Source organism: Ursus americanus, chromosome 21, assembly GCF_024610735.1.
Source record: "Ursus americanus isolate L20-20 chromosome 21, mUrsAme1.1.p, whole genome shotgun sequence".
Taxonomy (NCBI): Eukaryota; Metazoa; Chordata; class Mammalia; order Carnivora; family Ursidae; genus Ursus; species Ursus americanus.
Window position 1 is genome coordinate 45,531,669 of NC_142147.1, and position 16,050 is coordinate 45,547,718.

General features: G+C 55.6%; 1 protein-coding gene across 1 annotated transcript; it reads left to right on the forward strand.

Annotated features, from left to right (window-relative positions):
• The first annotated feature begins 220 nt into the window (after positions 1 to 220).
• CYP2S1 (cytochrome P450 family 2 subfamily S member 1) lies at positions 221 to 10,393 on the forward strand. The gene is made up of 9 exons (XM_045782830.2): positions 221 to 698; positions 1,823 to 1,988; positions 3,833 to 3,982; positions 4,396 to 4,556; positions 4,668 to 4,847; positions 5,967 to 6,108; positions 7,078 to 7,265; positions 8,891 to 9,032; positions 9,126 to 10,393. Exons 1-9 carry the CDS (start codon positions 531 to 533, stop codon positions 9,305 to 9,307), a joined length of 1,479 nt encoding a protein of 492 aa, XP_045638786.2. The 5' UTR covers positions 221 to 530; the 3' UTR covers positions 9,308 to 10,393.
• Positions 10,394 to 16,050: the final 5,657 nt, after the last annotated feature.

The window sequence follows — 16,050 nt, forward strand, 5'->3', positions numbered from 1 at the left end:
GGAGCCAATCGATTTATCTCCCTGAGCCTCTTGTTAAAGGTCAAATCCTCCTCCTAGTTCATGGGGAAGATGAAGGATGCTGGAGGAAATTGGCTCAGAAACGCGCACACGCACACGCGAACTCACACCCCGACAACCGTGAGCAAGGGGGTGGGAGCCGGGGAGGGCGGTGCGGGGTCACCGCTCCAGGCACGGGGTGTGGCCTCCCGGATGGCAAAGACTCCGGCTTCCAGGCTCCTCCTGTGTGCCCACGCCCTACCTGGGGCCCAGGGCGCTGTCTCCGCCCCCCGAACCTGGGTGACCTGGTAGACAGCCGGGCGAGAGCCCGATCTCCCAGCGGGCGGCCGCGGTGGTCTGGAAGAAAGAAATCCGGCGGCGGGGAGAGAATCCTGCCTGTAGGTAGCGGGAGGGGCTGGGTGCCCCGCCCCCTGGGCCGGATTTCGTCCAGAAGGAGCCGCCCGGCTCCCGCCCCCGACCGGCCCAGCCGCGTGGAGCATCTGGGAACCAGGAGAAGGAGCCGACCTGCGGCGATGGAGGCGGCCGGCACCTGGACGCTGCTGCTGGTGCTGCTGCTTTTGGTGCTGACGCTGGCGCTGTCCCGGACCCCAGGCCACCTGCCCCCCGGGCCCACGCCGCTGCCGCTGCTGGGGAACCTCCTGCAGCTCCGGCCCGGGGCGCTGTACCCGGGGCTCCTGCGGGTGAGGGGCCGCGGGGACGCCCTGGCAGGGGCGGGGCCGGGAGAGGGGGGGATGCCCAGGGAGAGAAAGCAGAGAGGCCCTGAGGTATCCCAGAGGAGCCAGGCCAAGGGTGCAAGGGCAAAGGGGCCAGGGGTGTTCTGAGGTGGGGCAGGAGCAGGGCTCCAGAGCTGAGAAGGTCCAGGGGAACGGGGAGGGGGGTGGTGCTGGGGAGAGAGGACCCTGGTGTGCTGGACACGGGCTAGGAGGGGCAGAGGCTTCTGCCCGCAGAGTCCTGGAGAGGATGAGAGCAGGGAAGGAAGCAGGATCCAGGGGCAGGGGTACTGGGCAGAGGGGCCGACGGAATCCTGGGAGGGTGTAGAAGCAGGGGATTAAAGCCAGAGGCAGGAGCCCTGAAGCAGAAGAGAAGCTGATGCTGGGATGCTGGCAGGTTTATCCCTGCGGGAGAGGTAGCTGGGGAGGGAAGGGGCAGAGAAGAAAAGGGGGAGCGGTCGCTGGCGGCAGGGGGAGGCTTGGCTGGAGGATTCCGGGTACAAGCCTGCAGAGAATCTGGGCGCGGGAGTTCTGTGGAGCTCAGCTGGGAGGGAACTGGAGGGCCCCGGGGCGGCAGGGAAGGAGGGCAAGAAGGAAGGCTGAGGCAGTTCTAACCTTTGGGGGAGAGAGGGAGGAAGAGGCCAGAGGTTTTCTGTCAAAAGGAGTCTGGGGGACTTCAGGACATGGGGAGGGAAGGGGGGTCTTGAGAACTTGAGGGTTTAGCAGAGTGATAGAGAAGGATGGCTAGTTTTGGGGTGGGGCAAGAGCTGAGGAATCAGGAGAGGCCAAAGTCTCAGCTGCCCATTTTTGCTGCCATATGTGTGAGTTGGGGGATAGGAGTGGTGCTAGGTCGTCTCAGGGTCGGAACTTGGGGCTCTGTAGGAGGTAAGGGGTTGGGGACTCTGTGGGGAGGGGAACTGGGAGCCTGGTGCAAAAAGAGAACTGAACCTCCCAAAGGGGCTACTTCTGTCTGGGGGCAGGGGAAGGGTTCCTCTTAGCTGCCTCATCCAGTGATGGGGCCCTGATGGGGACACCTAGAGGGAAAGAGGCAATAGCCTGCCGCACAGCACCCCCTCCCTCCTCCCCACCCCCAGCTGAGTAAGAAGTACGGACCGGTGTTCACCGTGTACCTGGGACCCTGGCGGCGCGTGGTGGTCCTGGTCGGGCACAAAGCTGTGCAGGAGGCCCTGGGAGGTCAGGCTGAGGAGTTCAGTGGGCGGGGAATGTTGGCGACGCTGGACGGGACCTTTGACAGCCACGGTGAGTCATGAGCAGAGCTGGGGACTTCGGTCTCCTTCGCTCAGAGCCTGCCCCACTTACCGGTGTGACTTTTGTGCATGGCTCAGTGTCGCTGGGCCTGTCTTCCTCATCCATCGAATGGAGTGATAACAGTGTTCATTACCTTGGGTCCTCCTGAGGATTGAATGAGGCCTGGGTGAGATGTTGTGGTCTTCTCACTGCTGCAGGTGAAGCCTCCAGGACTGGGAGGGACAGGGAGAGCTTCCTAGGGACTGGGAATGGGTGGGACCACTTAACGTGTCGAAAAGATTCTCTGCTAAGCCTGAAAGGAGAAGGCTGGTGTTGGGGTCGCTGTCAGGACACAGCAGTGACCCCGAGCTTGTTGGCCAGTGGGGAGAAAGACCTGTCACCAGGCTAGGATGGGGAAGGCAGAGGGGTCAGGGCCAGGCTAGGGGAATCCCTGAATTTCTGGAACCAGAGGTGGTGTCTGACCCAGCCTGTTTGGTTGGAGATGTCCAGGAAGTCTTGAAAGACGGGTTATCTGGGCGCCAACTCCTAGGGTGAGCGGGAAGGGTGTTCCAGGCAGAGGAGTAAAAAAGCATGGAGGGGAGAGAAGAAGCATTCATTCATTCAGTTGACAAATTTTTATCATGCCTGGCCCCATAGTGGTTACTGGGGACACAGAGGTGACCAAGATAGATGTGGTGTCCTGTCTAGGAGAGGTGGGCATGTCATGGGACTGGAGGGAAGGAATAGAATTCTAAAACGAGAGGTACAGCTCTAAGAGCAGGCCCAGGTCGGGGGAGGAGAGGGAGACGGGGAGGAATCAAGGAAGGCTTCTCGGAGGAGATGACAATTGCAGTGAGACCTGAGGATGAGTGCAGTTAGTTCAGTGAGGGTGGAGAGGTGAGTGATCGAGGCAGAGGGAACAGTAGGGGCAGAGGCCTCGAGGGGGGATCCTGACACCACTGAGGAAATGAGAGAAGGCCAGTGCAGTTGTAGCAGGATAAGTAAGAAAGCTAGGGAAGTGGGTCGTGCAGGGCCTGAGTCACACCAGAGTGCTCAGCTTTGGGATTTTCTAGGGGCTATAGATGGAAGCAGGGAAGACGTAAGTCAGAGCTAGAAAGATCCTCGGGTCGCTGTGCGGGAGCCCAGGGAGGGGACTATGCTGTTCTGGGGTAGGGGTGCGTGGAAGGGAGGGGGGTGGTTGGAAGAGGCATCCAGGGCTCTGGCCAGGGGTCAGGGGCCCAGGGACAGTGGGCTGAGACAGGAAGGAGGAGAGGTGCTGAGGCCAGTTTGGGACACGGTGTGAGGGTAAGCAGGGGACACCCTGGAGGAGGCTTCCTGGAGGCCCCTAGGGGCTGGCATTGTACATGTGGGTCCCTGAGGTCAGAGAAGCAAGGTTTTGTCCAGAGCATACATTTAGCTAAAGGAGGGAAATGTCGGTTCAATCCCCCTCTCTCTCCCAGTTCAGCTTCCAAATGACATGGGGCAGGGAACCCAGTAGTTCTCTGTAAATGTTGGGAGGGAGGGAGGGAGGATGGAGGGAAGGAGGAGGGAGGAAGGAAAGAAGGAAGGAAGGAAGGAGGGAAGGAAGGGAAAGGAAGTCTTCACTCTGGGTTCATCACAGAGCACAGGGAGCCTGGATAATCCCAGTCACCAGCTTCTCAGGAGAACGTCACCCTCTGCCCCAACAGTAAGCATTTATTGAGCACCTACTGAGTCCGTACCCCTGGGCTAGGCTGGAGTGGACTCAGCACAGGGCCTGCAGAGTCCGCCTCTGGGTGCCTCACTGGGAGGGAGGGAGTAGTCCTGGGGAGTGAGGAGAGGGGCTAGTCCCTCCCTGAGTCTCTCCTTCCATGCAGGCGTTTTCTTCGCCAATGGGCAACGGTGGAGACAGCTGCGGGGTTGCACGACACTGGCCCTGCGGGAACTGGGCATGGGGAAGCGAGAAGGCGAGGAGCTGATCCAGGCGGAGGCCCAGTGTCTGGTGGAGGCCTTCCAGGGGATGGAAGGTCAGCAGGGTGGGGTGAGCGTGGGGTCCCCTGCAGCATGTCTGAGTGGGGGGACCTTCCCTCCGGGGCTGGGCGGAGGGCTCTGTTCACTGCCCCCTCCGGCTCCTCCTCCACCTTCTGTCTCTGTCCTCCTGTCTCCCCGGGGATCTCTCTGTCCCCAGTACAGCCACTTCACTCTTTCTGCTTCACTTCTTTCTCTTTCTTCTGTTTTTCTCTCCTGTAAGTCTGTGTCTTTGCCTCTCTCCTTGTCTTTCTCCCTATCTGTCTTTTGCCCAGTCTCTCCCTGTCTGTCTCCTTCCCTCTCTGTTTCTCCGTCTGTCTTTGTTTCCCTGTCTGTCTCTCTCGATGCTGTCTCCTGGTCTTGTCTGGCCCCCCTTCCAGCACGGCCCTCCCCCCTGCCCTCCCCCCCTCAGGACGGCCATTTGACCCCTCCCTGCTGCTGGCTCAGGCCACCTCCAACATCGTCTGCTCCCTCACCTTCGGCCTCCGCTTCCCCTACGAGGATGAGGAGTTCCAGGCCATAGTCCGGGCGGCAGGTGGCACCGTGCTGGGGGTCAGCTCCCCGTGGGGCCAGGTAAGTGGGTGGGACCCCTTTCTAGCCACCTTTTCCAGGGAACCCCCAGAGCACCCCTCCATGCTGCTGCAGGGCTAGGCCCCATGGGAACAACTGCCCTTCTCCCCGCAGACCTACGAGATGTTCTCCCGGCTCCTGAAGCCCCTACCGGGCCCCCACACACAGCTCCTCGGCCACTTGAACGTCCTGGCCACCTTCGCCGCCCAACAGGTGCAGAGACACAGGGAGAGCCTGGACACCTCAGTCCCCCCGTGCGACATCGTGGATGCCTTCCTGCTAAAGATGGCAAAGGTAGGGGAAGGTCAGGGCCGGGGGGCGGACGCTGAATGGGGCTGGTGGCTTGGAGCCCCCACTCAGGTATAGCTGGGAATCCGTCCGTTGTGTAGATAATCTCCAGAACATTTTTCGTCTTCTCAAACTGAAACTCTTTTTTTTTTTTTTTAAATAGTCTTTTTTTTTTTTTTTTAAGATTTTATTTATTTGACAGAGAGAGAGACAGCAAGAGAGGGAACACAAGCAGGGGGAGTGGGAGAGGGAGAAGCAGGCTTCCCGCTGGGCAGGGAGCCCGATGCGGGGCTCGATCCCAGGACCCTGGGATCATGACCCGAGCTAAAGGCAGATGCTTAACGACTGAACCACCCAGGCGCCCCTCAAACTGAAACTCGACTTGTTAAACAACAGCTCCCCGGTCCCCCTCCCCAGCCCCTGGCAACCACCTTTCTGTCTCTACGAGTTTCCTACTCTCAGGACCCCGTGTAAGTGGAATCCCTACAGTATTTATCCTTTTACAACTGGCTTATTTCACTTAGCGTGGTGTCCTCAAGGTCCGTCCGTGTCGGAGCGGGGGACGGCATTTCCTTCCTTTTTAAGGCTGAATCCTTCTTCCACTACATGGATAGACCACATTTGGCTTATCCATTCATCCATCAGTGGACACTTGGGGTGTCTCCCCCTTTTGGCCGTTGCGAATAACGCTGCTGGGAACGTGGGTGTACAGATACCCCTTCGAGACCTTGCTTTTCACTTGTTGGGGTACGTGCCCAGAAATGGAATTGCTGGATCGTAGGGTAATTCTATTTTAATTTTTTAAGGGACCTATCCCATTCTCCATAGCAGCTGCAGCGTATGACAGCCCCACCGATGGGGACAGGGCTCCCGTTTGTCCACATCCTAACCACATGTCATTCTCTGTTTGTTTTTTATAGCGGCCATGCTCTTTCATTTTCAAAAGCATCGCAACCAAAAAGAACTAATATCAAGAGTCCACTTCCCTGCTTGCCCAAACATTTATACAAACCCCCTGACCAAGCTTGAACTTGCTGTGTCGCACCCCAGGCGTGGCTGTTTGCTGGCCTTCTATTATTCCCCGCAGCCTGAGTTCTCTGAGCCCCTCTGCCTGGTTTCTCCCAGGAGGAGCAGGACCCAAGCACAGAATTGACTGACAAGAACTTGCTGATGACGGTCATCTATCTGCTGTTCGCCGGGACGGTCACAGTCAGCACCACGGTCCGCTATACCCTCTTGCTTCTGCTGAAGTACCCTCAGGTCCAAGGTAGGAGGCTTTTGTGCCAGCCAGCCCTGGGGATGGAAGTGAGGGTACCTTGTATACCTGATCCTGAACAATGGGGAGCCATGGAAGGATGCCGAGTAGGGGAGGGTCCTTGCTCTCGGGGTCCTGAGTTCCAGCAGCATGATGGGCATAAAGTTTACTTAAAGCTGGGGAGGACACCTGGCTGGCTCAGTTGATAGAGCACATGACTCCTGATCCCGGGGTTATGACTTTGAGCCCCACATTGGGCATAGAGATTACTTAAAAAAAGAAAAGAAATGGACGCCTGGGTAGCGCAGTCGTTAAAGCATCTGCCATCTGCTCGGGGCGTGGTCCCGGCGTGCCAGGGTCGAGTCCCACATCGGGCTCCTCCGCTATGAGCCTGCTTCTTCCTCTCCCACTCCCCCTGCTGTGTTCCCTCTCTCGCTGGCTGTCTCTCTGTCACATAAATAAATAAAATCTTTAAAAAAAAAAAAAGAAAAGAAAAGAAAAGAAAAAAAAAATATGGGGTCATCAGGGCCCAGCCAGGAAATGAAGCTTCGATGGTGCGGGAGGGTACCTGGCTGAGAGGCAGGGTGGGGCGTGAGCTCCAGGGAAGTCCAGGATTTGGGGGTCAGGCTGCTGCATTAAATGCTGTCAAGCCAATGGGGGGGCTGACCTGGAAGATGGGGCTTAGGGTCTGGTGGCCTCGGGGGAATGGAGTCCGCCGTGACTTCAGCTCTCTGGGCCTCGGTTTCCTCATCTGGGAAATGGGGATGGATAATGGTACCCACCTCACAGAATTGCTGTGGGAATGCGCCCAGCACACAGGACATCAGGGACCCGAGCTCAGCGAAGCCTGGGGGACTCCTTGTCCCCGCCTGCCAGCCTCCCCCCAGCCACTAACCACTCTGAGAAGATGGGGATTCCGAGGGTAGAGTGGCAGGGCCCCACCCCACCTCTGACCTCCCGTCCCCCTCTTCCTGGGTGCAGAGCGTGTGCGGGAGGAGCTGATCCGGGAGCTGGGGGCCGGCCGCGCACCAAGCCTGGGGGACCGAGCCCGCCTCCCCTACACCGACGCCGTTCTGCATGAGGCGCAGCGGCTACTGGCTCTGGTGCCCATGGGAGTGCCCCGCGCCCTCACGAAGACCACCTGCTTCCGAGGGTACACCCTGCCCCAGGTGGGCCTCCCTCGGCCGCGCCCAGCGGCTGTCTCCGCCTCCCACCTGAGTCTGTGGCTGTCTGTGTGTCTGACTTTTTCTGAGTATTGGTCTCTATCTCTTCTCTCTGATATCTCCTCTTTCTCCATGTCCCTCTCTCTGCACCTTGGTCCCTCTGTGTTTCTTTCTGTGTGCCTTTCTCCTGCCTTTGACTTTGTCTCTGGGCCTCAGTTTCCCTATCTAATGGATATCCTAATTCTACCGCCTTCCAAGGTGGCTAGGACAATCACATGCCAAGGGTGACAGGTGACAGACAGGGAAGCAGTCTAAGAACTGAGGGCCGAAGGAGTCTCACCATCAAATGAGTCTCTCCTCTTCCTTCCCACCCTTCTCCCCGCCCAGCTCCTGGATCCATTAAAGGGCAACTCATCTCCAGCACCACCAGGGGGCGATGTCCGCCCGGAAACCCCAGGTGCCCGCCCGCAAGCAGCTCCCTCCTTGAGCTTCGTTTTCGCATCAGACCTGTAACACCAGGACCCTTGGGCAAATCACTTCACCCCCTTAATCTCCCTGTACCCCTCTTCTAAATCGGGAACAGTAATAGTATTAAGTTGGGATCTCAAGGAACCTGCGAGATAATGCTTGCAAAACACCAACTCAGCTCTTGGTGCAGGGAGCTGGGCGCGGGGCGGGGGTTCCCTGGCGGTTCCCCGTTCCTGGCAGCGGCAACCGTTGCTAACACAGTGACTGTCACCACTCTTGATAATGATGATGTAACCACAGGCATCAATGACGGAGCACTTGCTCTGCGCCAGACGCCTCACAAACATAGTATCTTGTTTAATCTTTGGAGCAACCCTAGGCTATTATCATGCCCATTTTACAGATGAGGAAACTGGCCTTGAAGGCTGAGAAGACTTGTCGGGGTCATCTAGCCTACAATGGTAGAGGCGGGATTTACACCCAGGGCCTATGCTTTAGCCACAGCTGTCTGCCTTATTATGAGCCTGTCTTCTCCTGGAGCCCCCCGCCCCTTCCCAGCTCAGGCCCTGCTAGCCCTAGTCCCTGGCGAAGGCAGTCCTTTTGCCTCGCATCTCCTCCACTGTACAGCTCTGGGATCACAGTCACTGAGCTCGGCTGCCGCTCGGAGCCCCGGGCTGGGGAGCCTTCCCGGACAGCCCTCACCTACCCACCCTGGGCTTTACCTCTGGAAGAGCCCAGTGGGAAAGAGCTGGACCCGGGCCAGGTGGCTTAGGACAGCCACAGATGAATCACAACACAGTTTAAAAACAAAACGTAAAAAGACCTGGCCCTCCCGTGTCCAGATGCTACGTTGAGCAAGTTGCATAAGTTTTGGGGACTCAGTTTTCCCACCTCTCAAATGGGAATCATGTTAGAAATTGCTTCGTAGACTTGTTGAAAAGATTTAGTGAGCTTGAGCGTATGTGTGTGTTTATGTGGGAGAGGGAGTGAGATACACGTAATATGAAATGCTTGATAAAATGCTCAGCCGTAATAAGCCCTTGAAATATGTGGATGCCGTGGCGCTTTGTGAACGGGTGTCCCTGACACTCCAGACTCTTGTGTTCTGCCCTCGGGCCTGAGCGCAGAAGGATATTAGTAAATTTATTATTGCTTCTCTTCAGGGCACTGAGGTCTTCCCCCTCCTCGGCTCTGTCCTGCATGATCCAGAGGTCTTCAAACAGCCAGAGGAATTCAATCCGGACCGATTCCTAGATGCGGATGGACGGTTCCAGAAGCAGGAGGCATTTTTGCCCTTCTCCTTAGGTACCTGCTGGGCCGGTCCCTGCTCCCCTGCCCGTCCTCCCCACGCTGGGTATGAGGAGGGCTGACCCAGTCCCACCTCCCTGTTCCCTCCAGGTAAGCGTGTCTGCCTCGGAGAGGGCCTGGCGCGGGCAGAGCTCTTCCTCCTCCTCACCGCCATCCTGCAGGCCTTCTCCCTGGAGAGCCCCTGCCCTCCGGGGGCCCTGAGCCTCCAGCCAGCTGTCAGTGGCCTTTTCAACATCCCCCCAGCTTTCCAGCTGCAAGTCCGGCCCCGCTAACCTCCCCCCACCATGTGTACCCGATGAAGGAGAGGGGAGCCGTGGGAGGTGGGCGTGAACATCGTCGTGTCTCCAGAACCACAAGTCTACACCCCAGGCAGCCACATTCACACACCTGTAGTTGTGCTAGAGTCAGTCACGCAGATACTCGGCCTCCATGTCCCCAGGGCCCCACTCACTCAGCCCAGACAGCTGTTGAGACACGCAGCCACATACCTCACGCGGCCATGAGGGCCACGAGGCAACTCTGCCCCACCGGCTTTCCATAGACATAGACTCAGTTCGTCTGGAATCACGGACACGGACCCAGATAACACACCATCTCATACACAACACAGCTTCCCTCGATTCACAACCCACATGTGGGAGTTTGGCTCCTCCCTTCACGAGCCACGGAAGCAGCCACTGTGTTCAGGGCCCACGAGCCCTCTTCACCCATCCACCTGCCAATTCTGGGAGCCTGGGTGCACAGGTGAACATGCCCCTTTCTGGGTCATGTCCCCGCACAGAGAGACTGTCCCTGTCTTCAGCCCCAATGTGCCTTTTCTCATGCAGCAATGCCACGATCCAGGCTATTGCCGTCCACATGCCCCCAACCACCAAACCACATAGCCAGCCTACACATGGCACCGTCCGGCTCCCAAATTATCTTCCCAGTGAGACACACCATTCCTGGGGGGGGGGGGCACAGCCCCAGCCTCCTCCAGGCCTTCAGCCCTCAAGGACACCCCTTCCAAACACCTTGATCCTCAAATTCTCCCAAATACAAATATACGCCCAGTGTGGAATTGGGCACACAGCCCTGGGAACCAAGTAAATTTGGACTCATGAGACCCTCCGATCAGAGAGACACCTCCCCCTCCTGCTTATGCAACCACATTAAAAGCCTCCCCGGCCTGCCCCCCACACACACACACCCACTGACCCACCTCCCGTCCCCAAGTCCCAGTTAGACCTGGTGGAGGGGGCTAGATGACCAAGGAGGGGCCAGATTCCAACTCCTTGTGTCAGGGAAGAGGCCAGCTCCGACGTCCTTGTGACTTGAAGGTCCCCATTTTGCAATAAAAGTTCATTTCTGGCCCCCGGTCTGGCCCATAGCAGGGCCTGGTGTGCCTGCGACAGTGTCTGTCATTGTGAGTAAGGGGTGGGGATGGGGGGATCCGCCCCTCCCTCGAGGCTGGGCGGGAGCTAAAAAACAGGGCCCCCGCCCACCCTGGCTGTTGACATCAGTACCAGATGTGGAGGTGGGGGGAGGGGGGCCTGTCCTGGGCCTCACTTCCGGTGAGGCTGATGGGGGGAGGGGGGTGTGGACCGGGAGAAGGTAGCCAGCAGAGCTGCCTGGGGGAGGGGGGGCTGGAGGGGGGGCAGCCAGGGAAAGCCTGCAGGTGACGTTCCGATCCAGGCAGGCCCTGGGAGCTCTCCCCTTCCAAAAGCTGCTGGAGCCCGATTCCTAACCAAGCTCTGCCTTTTGCACAGGCACTTTTCCTCCTGCTCTCCCTCCATAAGGAAAGCGGACACATCTTTTTTGTTAATTACCTAGTAAGGACGTTTTCAAGCACGCAGAAGCAGAGAGTCTAGTGCAATGAACCCCTGGGCCCGTCACCTGGCCTCATTTGATAGCTGTCAACTTTCTGCTAGTTTTATTTCCGCTATCACTCTTAGGATTGTATTGTTTTTATTTGATTTTTTTTAAGATTTTTTTTTTTTTTTTAGCTTTTTAAGTACTCTCTCCACCTAACGTGGGGCTCAAACTCAAAACCCCCAGATCGAGGGTCGCACACTCCACCGACTGAGCCAGCCAGGCGCCCCTGTTATCGCTTTAAAACAAATCCCGGGGGCACCTGGGTGGCTCAGTCGGTTAAGCGTGGAGTCTTGGTTTTGAATCAGGTCATGATCTCAGGGTTGTGAGATAGAGACCCGCATCGGGCTCCAAAGTAAGCGGGGAGTCTGCTTGTCTCTCTTCCTCTGCTTCTCTCCCCACTGAGGTGCTCTCACTCTCTCTCCAAAAAAATAAATAAATGCATCTTTAAAAAAAAAAGAAGCAAATTCCAGGAAACCACTGAATATGCATTTCTAATAGTGAAGAATATCCCCGCCAATTTTATGACAGTTTTCCAACACGCAGCACACTTGAGGGAATGACACTGTGACCTCTGCGTGGTGCTGCTCGGACTCTCCCACGGGCAGCCCACCACGCCGCTGAGCACACTGCCATCCGCCTGTCCTTCCCGCTTGCCTTTTAGGTGTTTCAAAGTGCACTGCAAACACTGGTTCATGCAAAGCCTATGTCATTAGCTACAAGTTGCCTTGTTTAAAAAGTTTTTCATGGGGGCGCCTGGGTGGCTCAGTTGTGGGGCGCCTGGGTGGCTCAGTGGTTAAGCGTCTGCCTTCGGCTCAGGGTGTGATCCCGGCATTATGGGATCGAGCCCCGCATCAGGCTCCTTCACTGTGAGCCTGCTTCTTCCTCTCCCACTCCCCCTGCTTGTGTTCCCTCTCTCGCTGGCTGTCTCTATCTCTGTCGAATAAATAAATAAAATATTTAAAAAAAGGAAAACACAATTCTCTATAAAAAAAATTTTTTTTTCATGAGGGGCGCCTGGCCGGGTCAGTCAGTGGAGCGTGAGACGCTTGATCGCGGGGTGGTGAGTGTGAGCCCCACACTGGGCGTGGAGATTATTATTAATTAATTCACACTAAGGGAAGTCTGGGATCAGAAATACCATCAGACCCGCTACCTGGAGAGGGAGGGACCGTCTGCATCAGTATGAAAGCCGGCCTGAGTTAGGATCATTTCAGTAGCAAGTAGAAGAAAAATCTCAACCCAGAAGGGCTTAATACAAATTACTGGACCTGAAAGTGAAAATGTAGCATTTCTGCGGTCTTCAGTTCTGTGTGTGTGTGTGTGTGTGTGTGTGTGTGTGTGCTAAAATACACATAACATTGATCATTTTAACCACTCGTAAGTGTGTCAGTCAGTGGTGGTAAACAGTCGCGATGCTGTGTAGCCATCACTACTGCCCTCAAAAATTTTGATTATCCCCCAAAAAGACTCTTTACTTATTAAGCAGTAATTCCCCCCTTTACCTTTTTAAAAAATATTTATTTATTTATTTATTTGTTTGTTTATTTATTTGAGAGAGAGAGCACAGGATGGGTGGGGCAGGGGGAGGGGGAGAGAATCTCCAGCAGAACCCCCCCCCCACGCCCCCCCGCTGTTGCTCCAGGCTGTCTCAGGATCCTGAGACCTGTGACCTGAGCCTGAGTAGGACGGTTAACCAACTGACTGAGCCACCTAGGCACCCCTCCCCCTCGCATTTTTTTAGAAGTCACAACAAACACACATTGCAGCCCTCTCACAATTCCTGAACCTGTGGTCTCCATATTCACATTTCCCCAACAGTCTCATTAAGTATACTTGGTAGTTGGGTTTGTTCGAACAAGGACCCTCAAACTCACCACACAGGGCCTTTCTGTGAGCCTCTTGGGTCTTTGAAATCTGCAGCCATTCCTCAACTCGTATACGCCACTTGTTTCTTAAGAAACTAGGTCACTTGCCCTGTACAAATTTTCACATCCCGGATTTGGCTGACACCGTCTCCGCGGTGCCACTCAAGATGTCTTTCCATTCCAGGAATACCCCATAAAGTGGGAATTAGACCAGATTCGGGCTGGGTCCCTTCCTGGTGCATCATGTCGCAGTATTCTAAGGCTCCGTGTGCTGTGGCCAGGTCCTGACCTCTCTGTTAGAACGTTTCTCGCCAACCTTTCACCTACTGGTCTTAGAGGGATCCTCGAAAACCAGATCAAACCAGGTCTCTGCCCTGCTTAAACCCACCCCACCCCCACTCCGCAGTGGGGAACTCTTCCGCACTGTTGGTGGGAAGATAAGTTGGTACAGCCATAAGGGAAAACGGTGTGGAAGTTTCTCCAAAAATAAAAAATAGAACTGCCATATGACCCAGTGATCCTCCTGCTGGGTATATATCCAAAGGAAATAAGATCAGTATCTCAAAGAGAGCTGCACTCCCATGTTTATGGCAGCATTATTCACAGAAAGGACCAAAACAGAAAGGACCCCAGTGTCCATCAGCAGATGAATGGATAAGGGAAATGTGACATAAACACACAGGTATATGACGGGATATTACTCAGCCGTGAAAAAGAAGAAAATCCTGCCATTTGCAACAACTTGGATGGACCTTGACAGCATCATGCTAAGTAAGTCAGAAAAGACAAATAACCGCATGATCTCACTTATGTGTGGAATCCAAGAAAGCTGGAAGTCATGGAAACAGGGATGTAATGGATAGCCTAGAGAATATAGTTAACAGTACTGTAGGGGCGCCTGGCTGGCTCATGAGGGCACGTGACTCTTGATCTTGAGGTCCTGAGTTTGAGCCCCATGCCAGGGGGTAGAGTTTACTCAAAAAAGAAAAAGAAAAAAAAATACTGCTTTGCATATTTGAAAGTTGCTAAGAGAGTACGTCTTAGAAGTTCTCATCACAGGGCACCTGGCTGGCTTGGGTAGAAGAGCGTGCAACTCTTGATCTTGGGGTTGTAAGTTCGAGCCCCACGTTGGGTGTAGAGATTACTTAAAAATATAAGTCTTTTTTTAAAAAGTTCTCATCACAAGATAAAAAACTTTGGTGTCTGTGTGGTGGCGGATGGTATAACTGGACTTAGGGTGGTAATCATTTGGAAATAGACATAATGAGTCATTCTGCTGTGCACCCAATACTCCCGTCCTGTGTCTTCCTCGCTGGTCCGAGGCCCTCCCTAACCTTACCATCCATTCCAGACGCCTGTCTCCTTGAAGTTCTTCACATACCTGCCTCCAGGCCTTCGTCTCAGCTGTTCCTTCTGCCGAGAATGCCCTTTCCTCCATGATTCACTTGCTAATTTACTTCGGATCTTAATCATAGGGTAGGAGGGGTCTTCCCTGACCACCCTGTTTAAAATGGCACCCTCGCCCCTTGGTGTTCCCTCCCCTGCTTTGTTTTTCTTTGCTGTGCATATTGCGCCCTGATACATGTTTTATCTGGCTGTGATCTCTCCTTCCCTTTGGAATATGAACTCCATGAAGGCAGAATCCCCAGCCCCCAGCACAGGGGACATTTCTGTTCACCCGTCGGTCTCATTTTTCTAGATGTATCTGCAAGTCAAATGCAAGCACATAGTAGGTGCTCAGCAAACTGTTCTTGAGTGAGCAAACACGGATTCCAGTTGGCAATGCACACAAACAGGTGTGCAGAGTCCTAGGCGTGGGGGGGGGCCCCCAGCGTATTGAAACAAGTGGGCAGAACTTTGCACAAAATTTGCACCAAAAAAAAAACAAAGCCACAATAATTAATTGGCCCATTTATCGCAGGCCGTTTATAGGCTGGTGGGGATGCAGTGGTGATACACCCCAAGATACACCCTGTCCCTGCTCTCTCGGAGCCCACAGAGCAGCAGGAGACAGACAGGAGACACGTAATAGTGCCAATAAATATATCATGACGATCCACGCGGCGTTGCCAAAGAAAAGTACAGAAGTATTGAGGGTGAACAACAGGAGACCTAGGTTAGACTGGAAGGGCCGGCAGAGTCCTAATGGAGGGGGGATTGCAGATATGGGGCTGATGGGTGTGCAGGAGGTAGGGACAAGTCTGCAGGAGCCTGTGAGCCCTGACAGAAGCCTGGGGACAGGAAAGGGAGGCTCAAGTGGACATGGACGTGAGAGGACCTGAAGTAAGCAGTTTGAGATTTTTATCTTGGAAGGTTTGGGGCAAAGGACGGAAAAGGTCCGATTTGAGATTGAGAAACGTGTGTCTTGTCTTGCTGGGGACAGGTTAGAGCGAGGGAGCATGGTGGCTGGGAGACCGGGGAGGAGGCCAGGCGGGACCAGGGCGAGGTCACGGGTGGCAGAGAGGTCTGTGAAGCCCGGTCCTCTACGGGGACTTAGAAACTTACTGCTGGGCGGGGGACGTCCAAGAGGACCCTGAAGACAGCTGAGGCTGTCACTGAAATGGGACACGCATGAGACAGCTCAGGGAAGCTCGGTGAAGAGTCCTGAGTGCCAGGCTGAGATGCTGGGAGCTCAGCCCCAGCGCCATGGGGAGTCACAGGGAAGCGGGAGAGGGACAGGGTCAGATGTGAGTTTCAGAAACACGCCTCTGGCAGAGTGGAGGCGTGGAGGCCAGGGAGGAGGCCGGGGCAGGAGCCCTGTGGGGAAGGCTGGGGCTGGAGGGCAGGGGTGGGGAGGAGCAAACCAGTACACAAACAGAACGGCCCAGAGCACAGAGACGCATGTCCAGCCCCTGCGCCTGCACGGACTCAGGCTTGCAGAGACCCACCCCCGTGTGCAAAACACAGAGGGGCACGGAAAACAGACAAGCCAGCACGTGGGCACCAGATCTGTCCGCAAGGACCGGGATGCACAATCCCACCAGAGGGAGACAGCCACGTGAGACCCCACAGATAAACACTCAGTGGCACCTTGTCAGCTGTGCTACTGCACGGGAACAACGGCACGTTCCCTGACCTAAGACAGCCTCCCTCTGGCCTGCTAAGTGGGTTCTATTCACACTCCCATCTTAGAGATGGACACACCGAGGCTCAGGGAGGCCAATCACTTGAAAGGTCACGCAGTTCGAGGTAGAGCTGGGCTTCCAACCCAGGTCTTTAGGCACCCCTGTGAGCTCTCAGACACTGGGGTGCTGTTTCTGTGCCCACGTGGGTCTTTTTTGTTATGAGGACCCACT

What these genes read in the sequence shown, in the direction of transcription:
- CYP2S1 (XM_045782830.2), top strand. Translation starts at nt 531, where the DNA reads ATGGAGGCGGCCGGCACCTGGACGCTGCTGCTGGTGCTGCTGCTTTTG. An exon ending in CGGGACCTTTGACAGCCACG is followed by an intron (nt 1,989 to 3,832) that starts GTGAGTCATGAG and finishes CCTTCCATGCAG; the next exon opens with GCGTTTTCTTCGCCAATGGG. An exon ending in TCCTGCTAAAGATGGCAAAG is followed by an intron (nt 4,848 to 5,966) that starts GTAGGGGAAGGT and finishes GGTTTCTCCCAG; the next exon opens with GAGGAGCAGGACCCAAGCAC.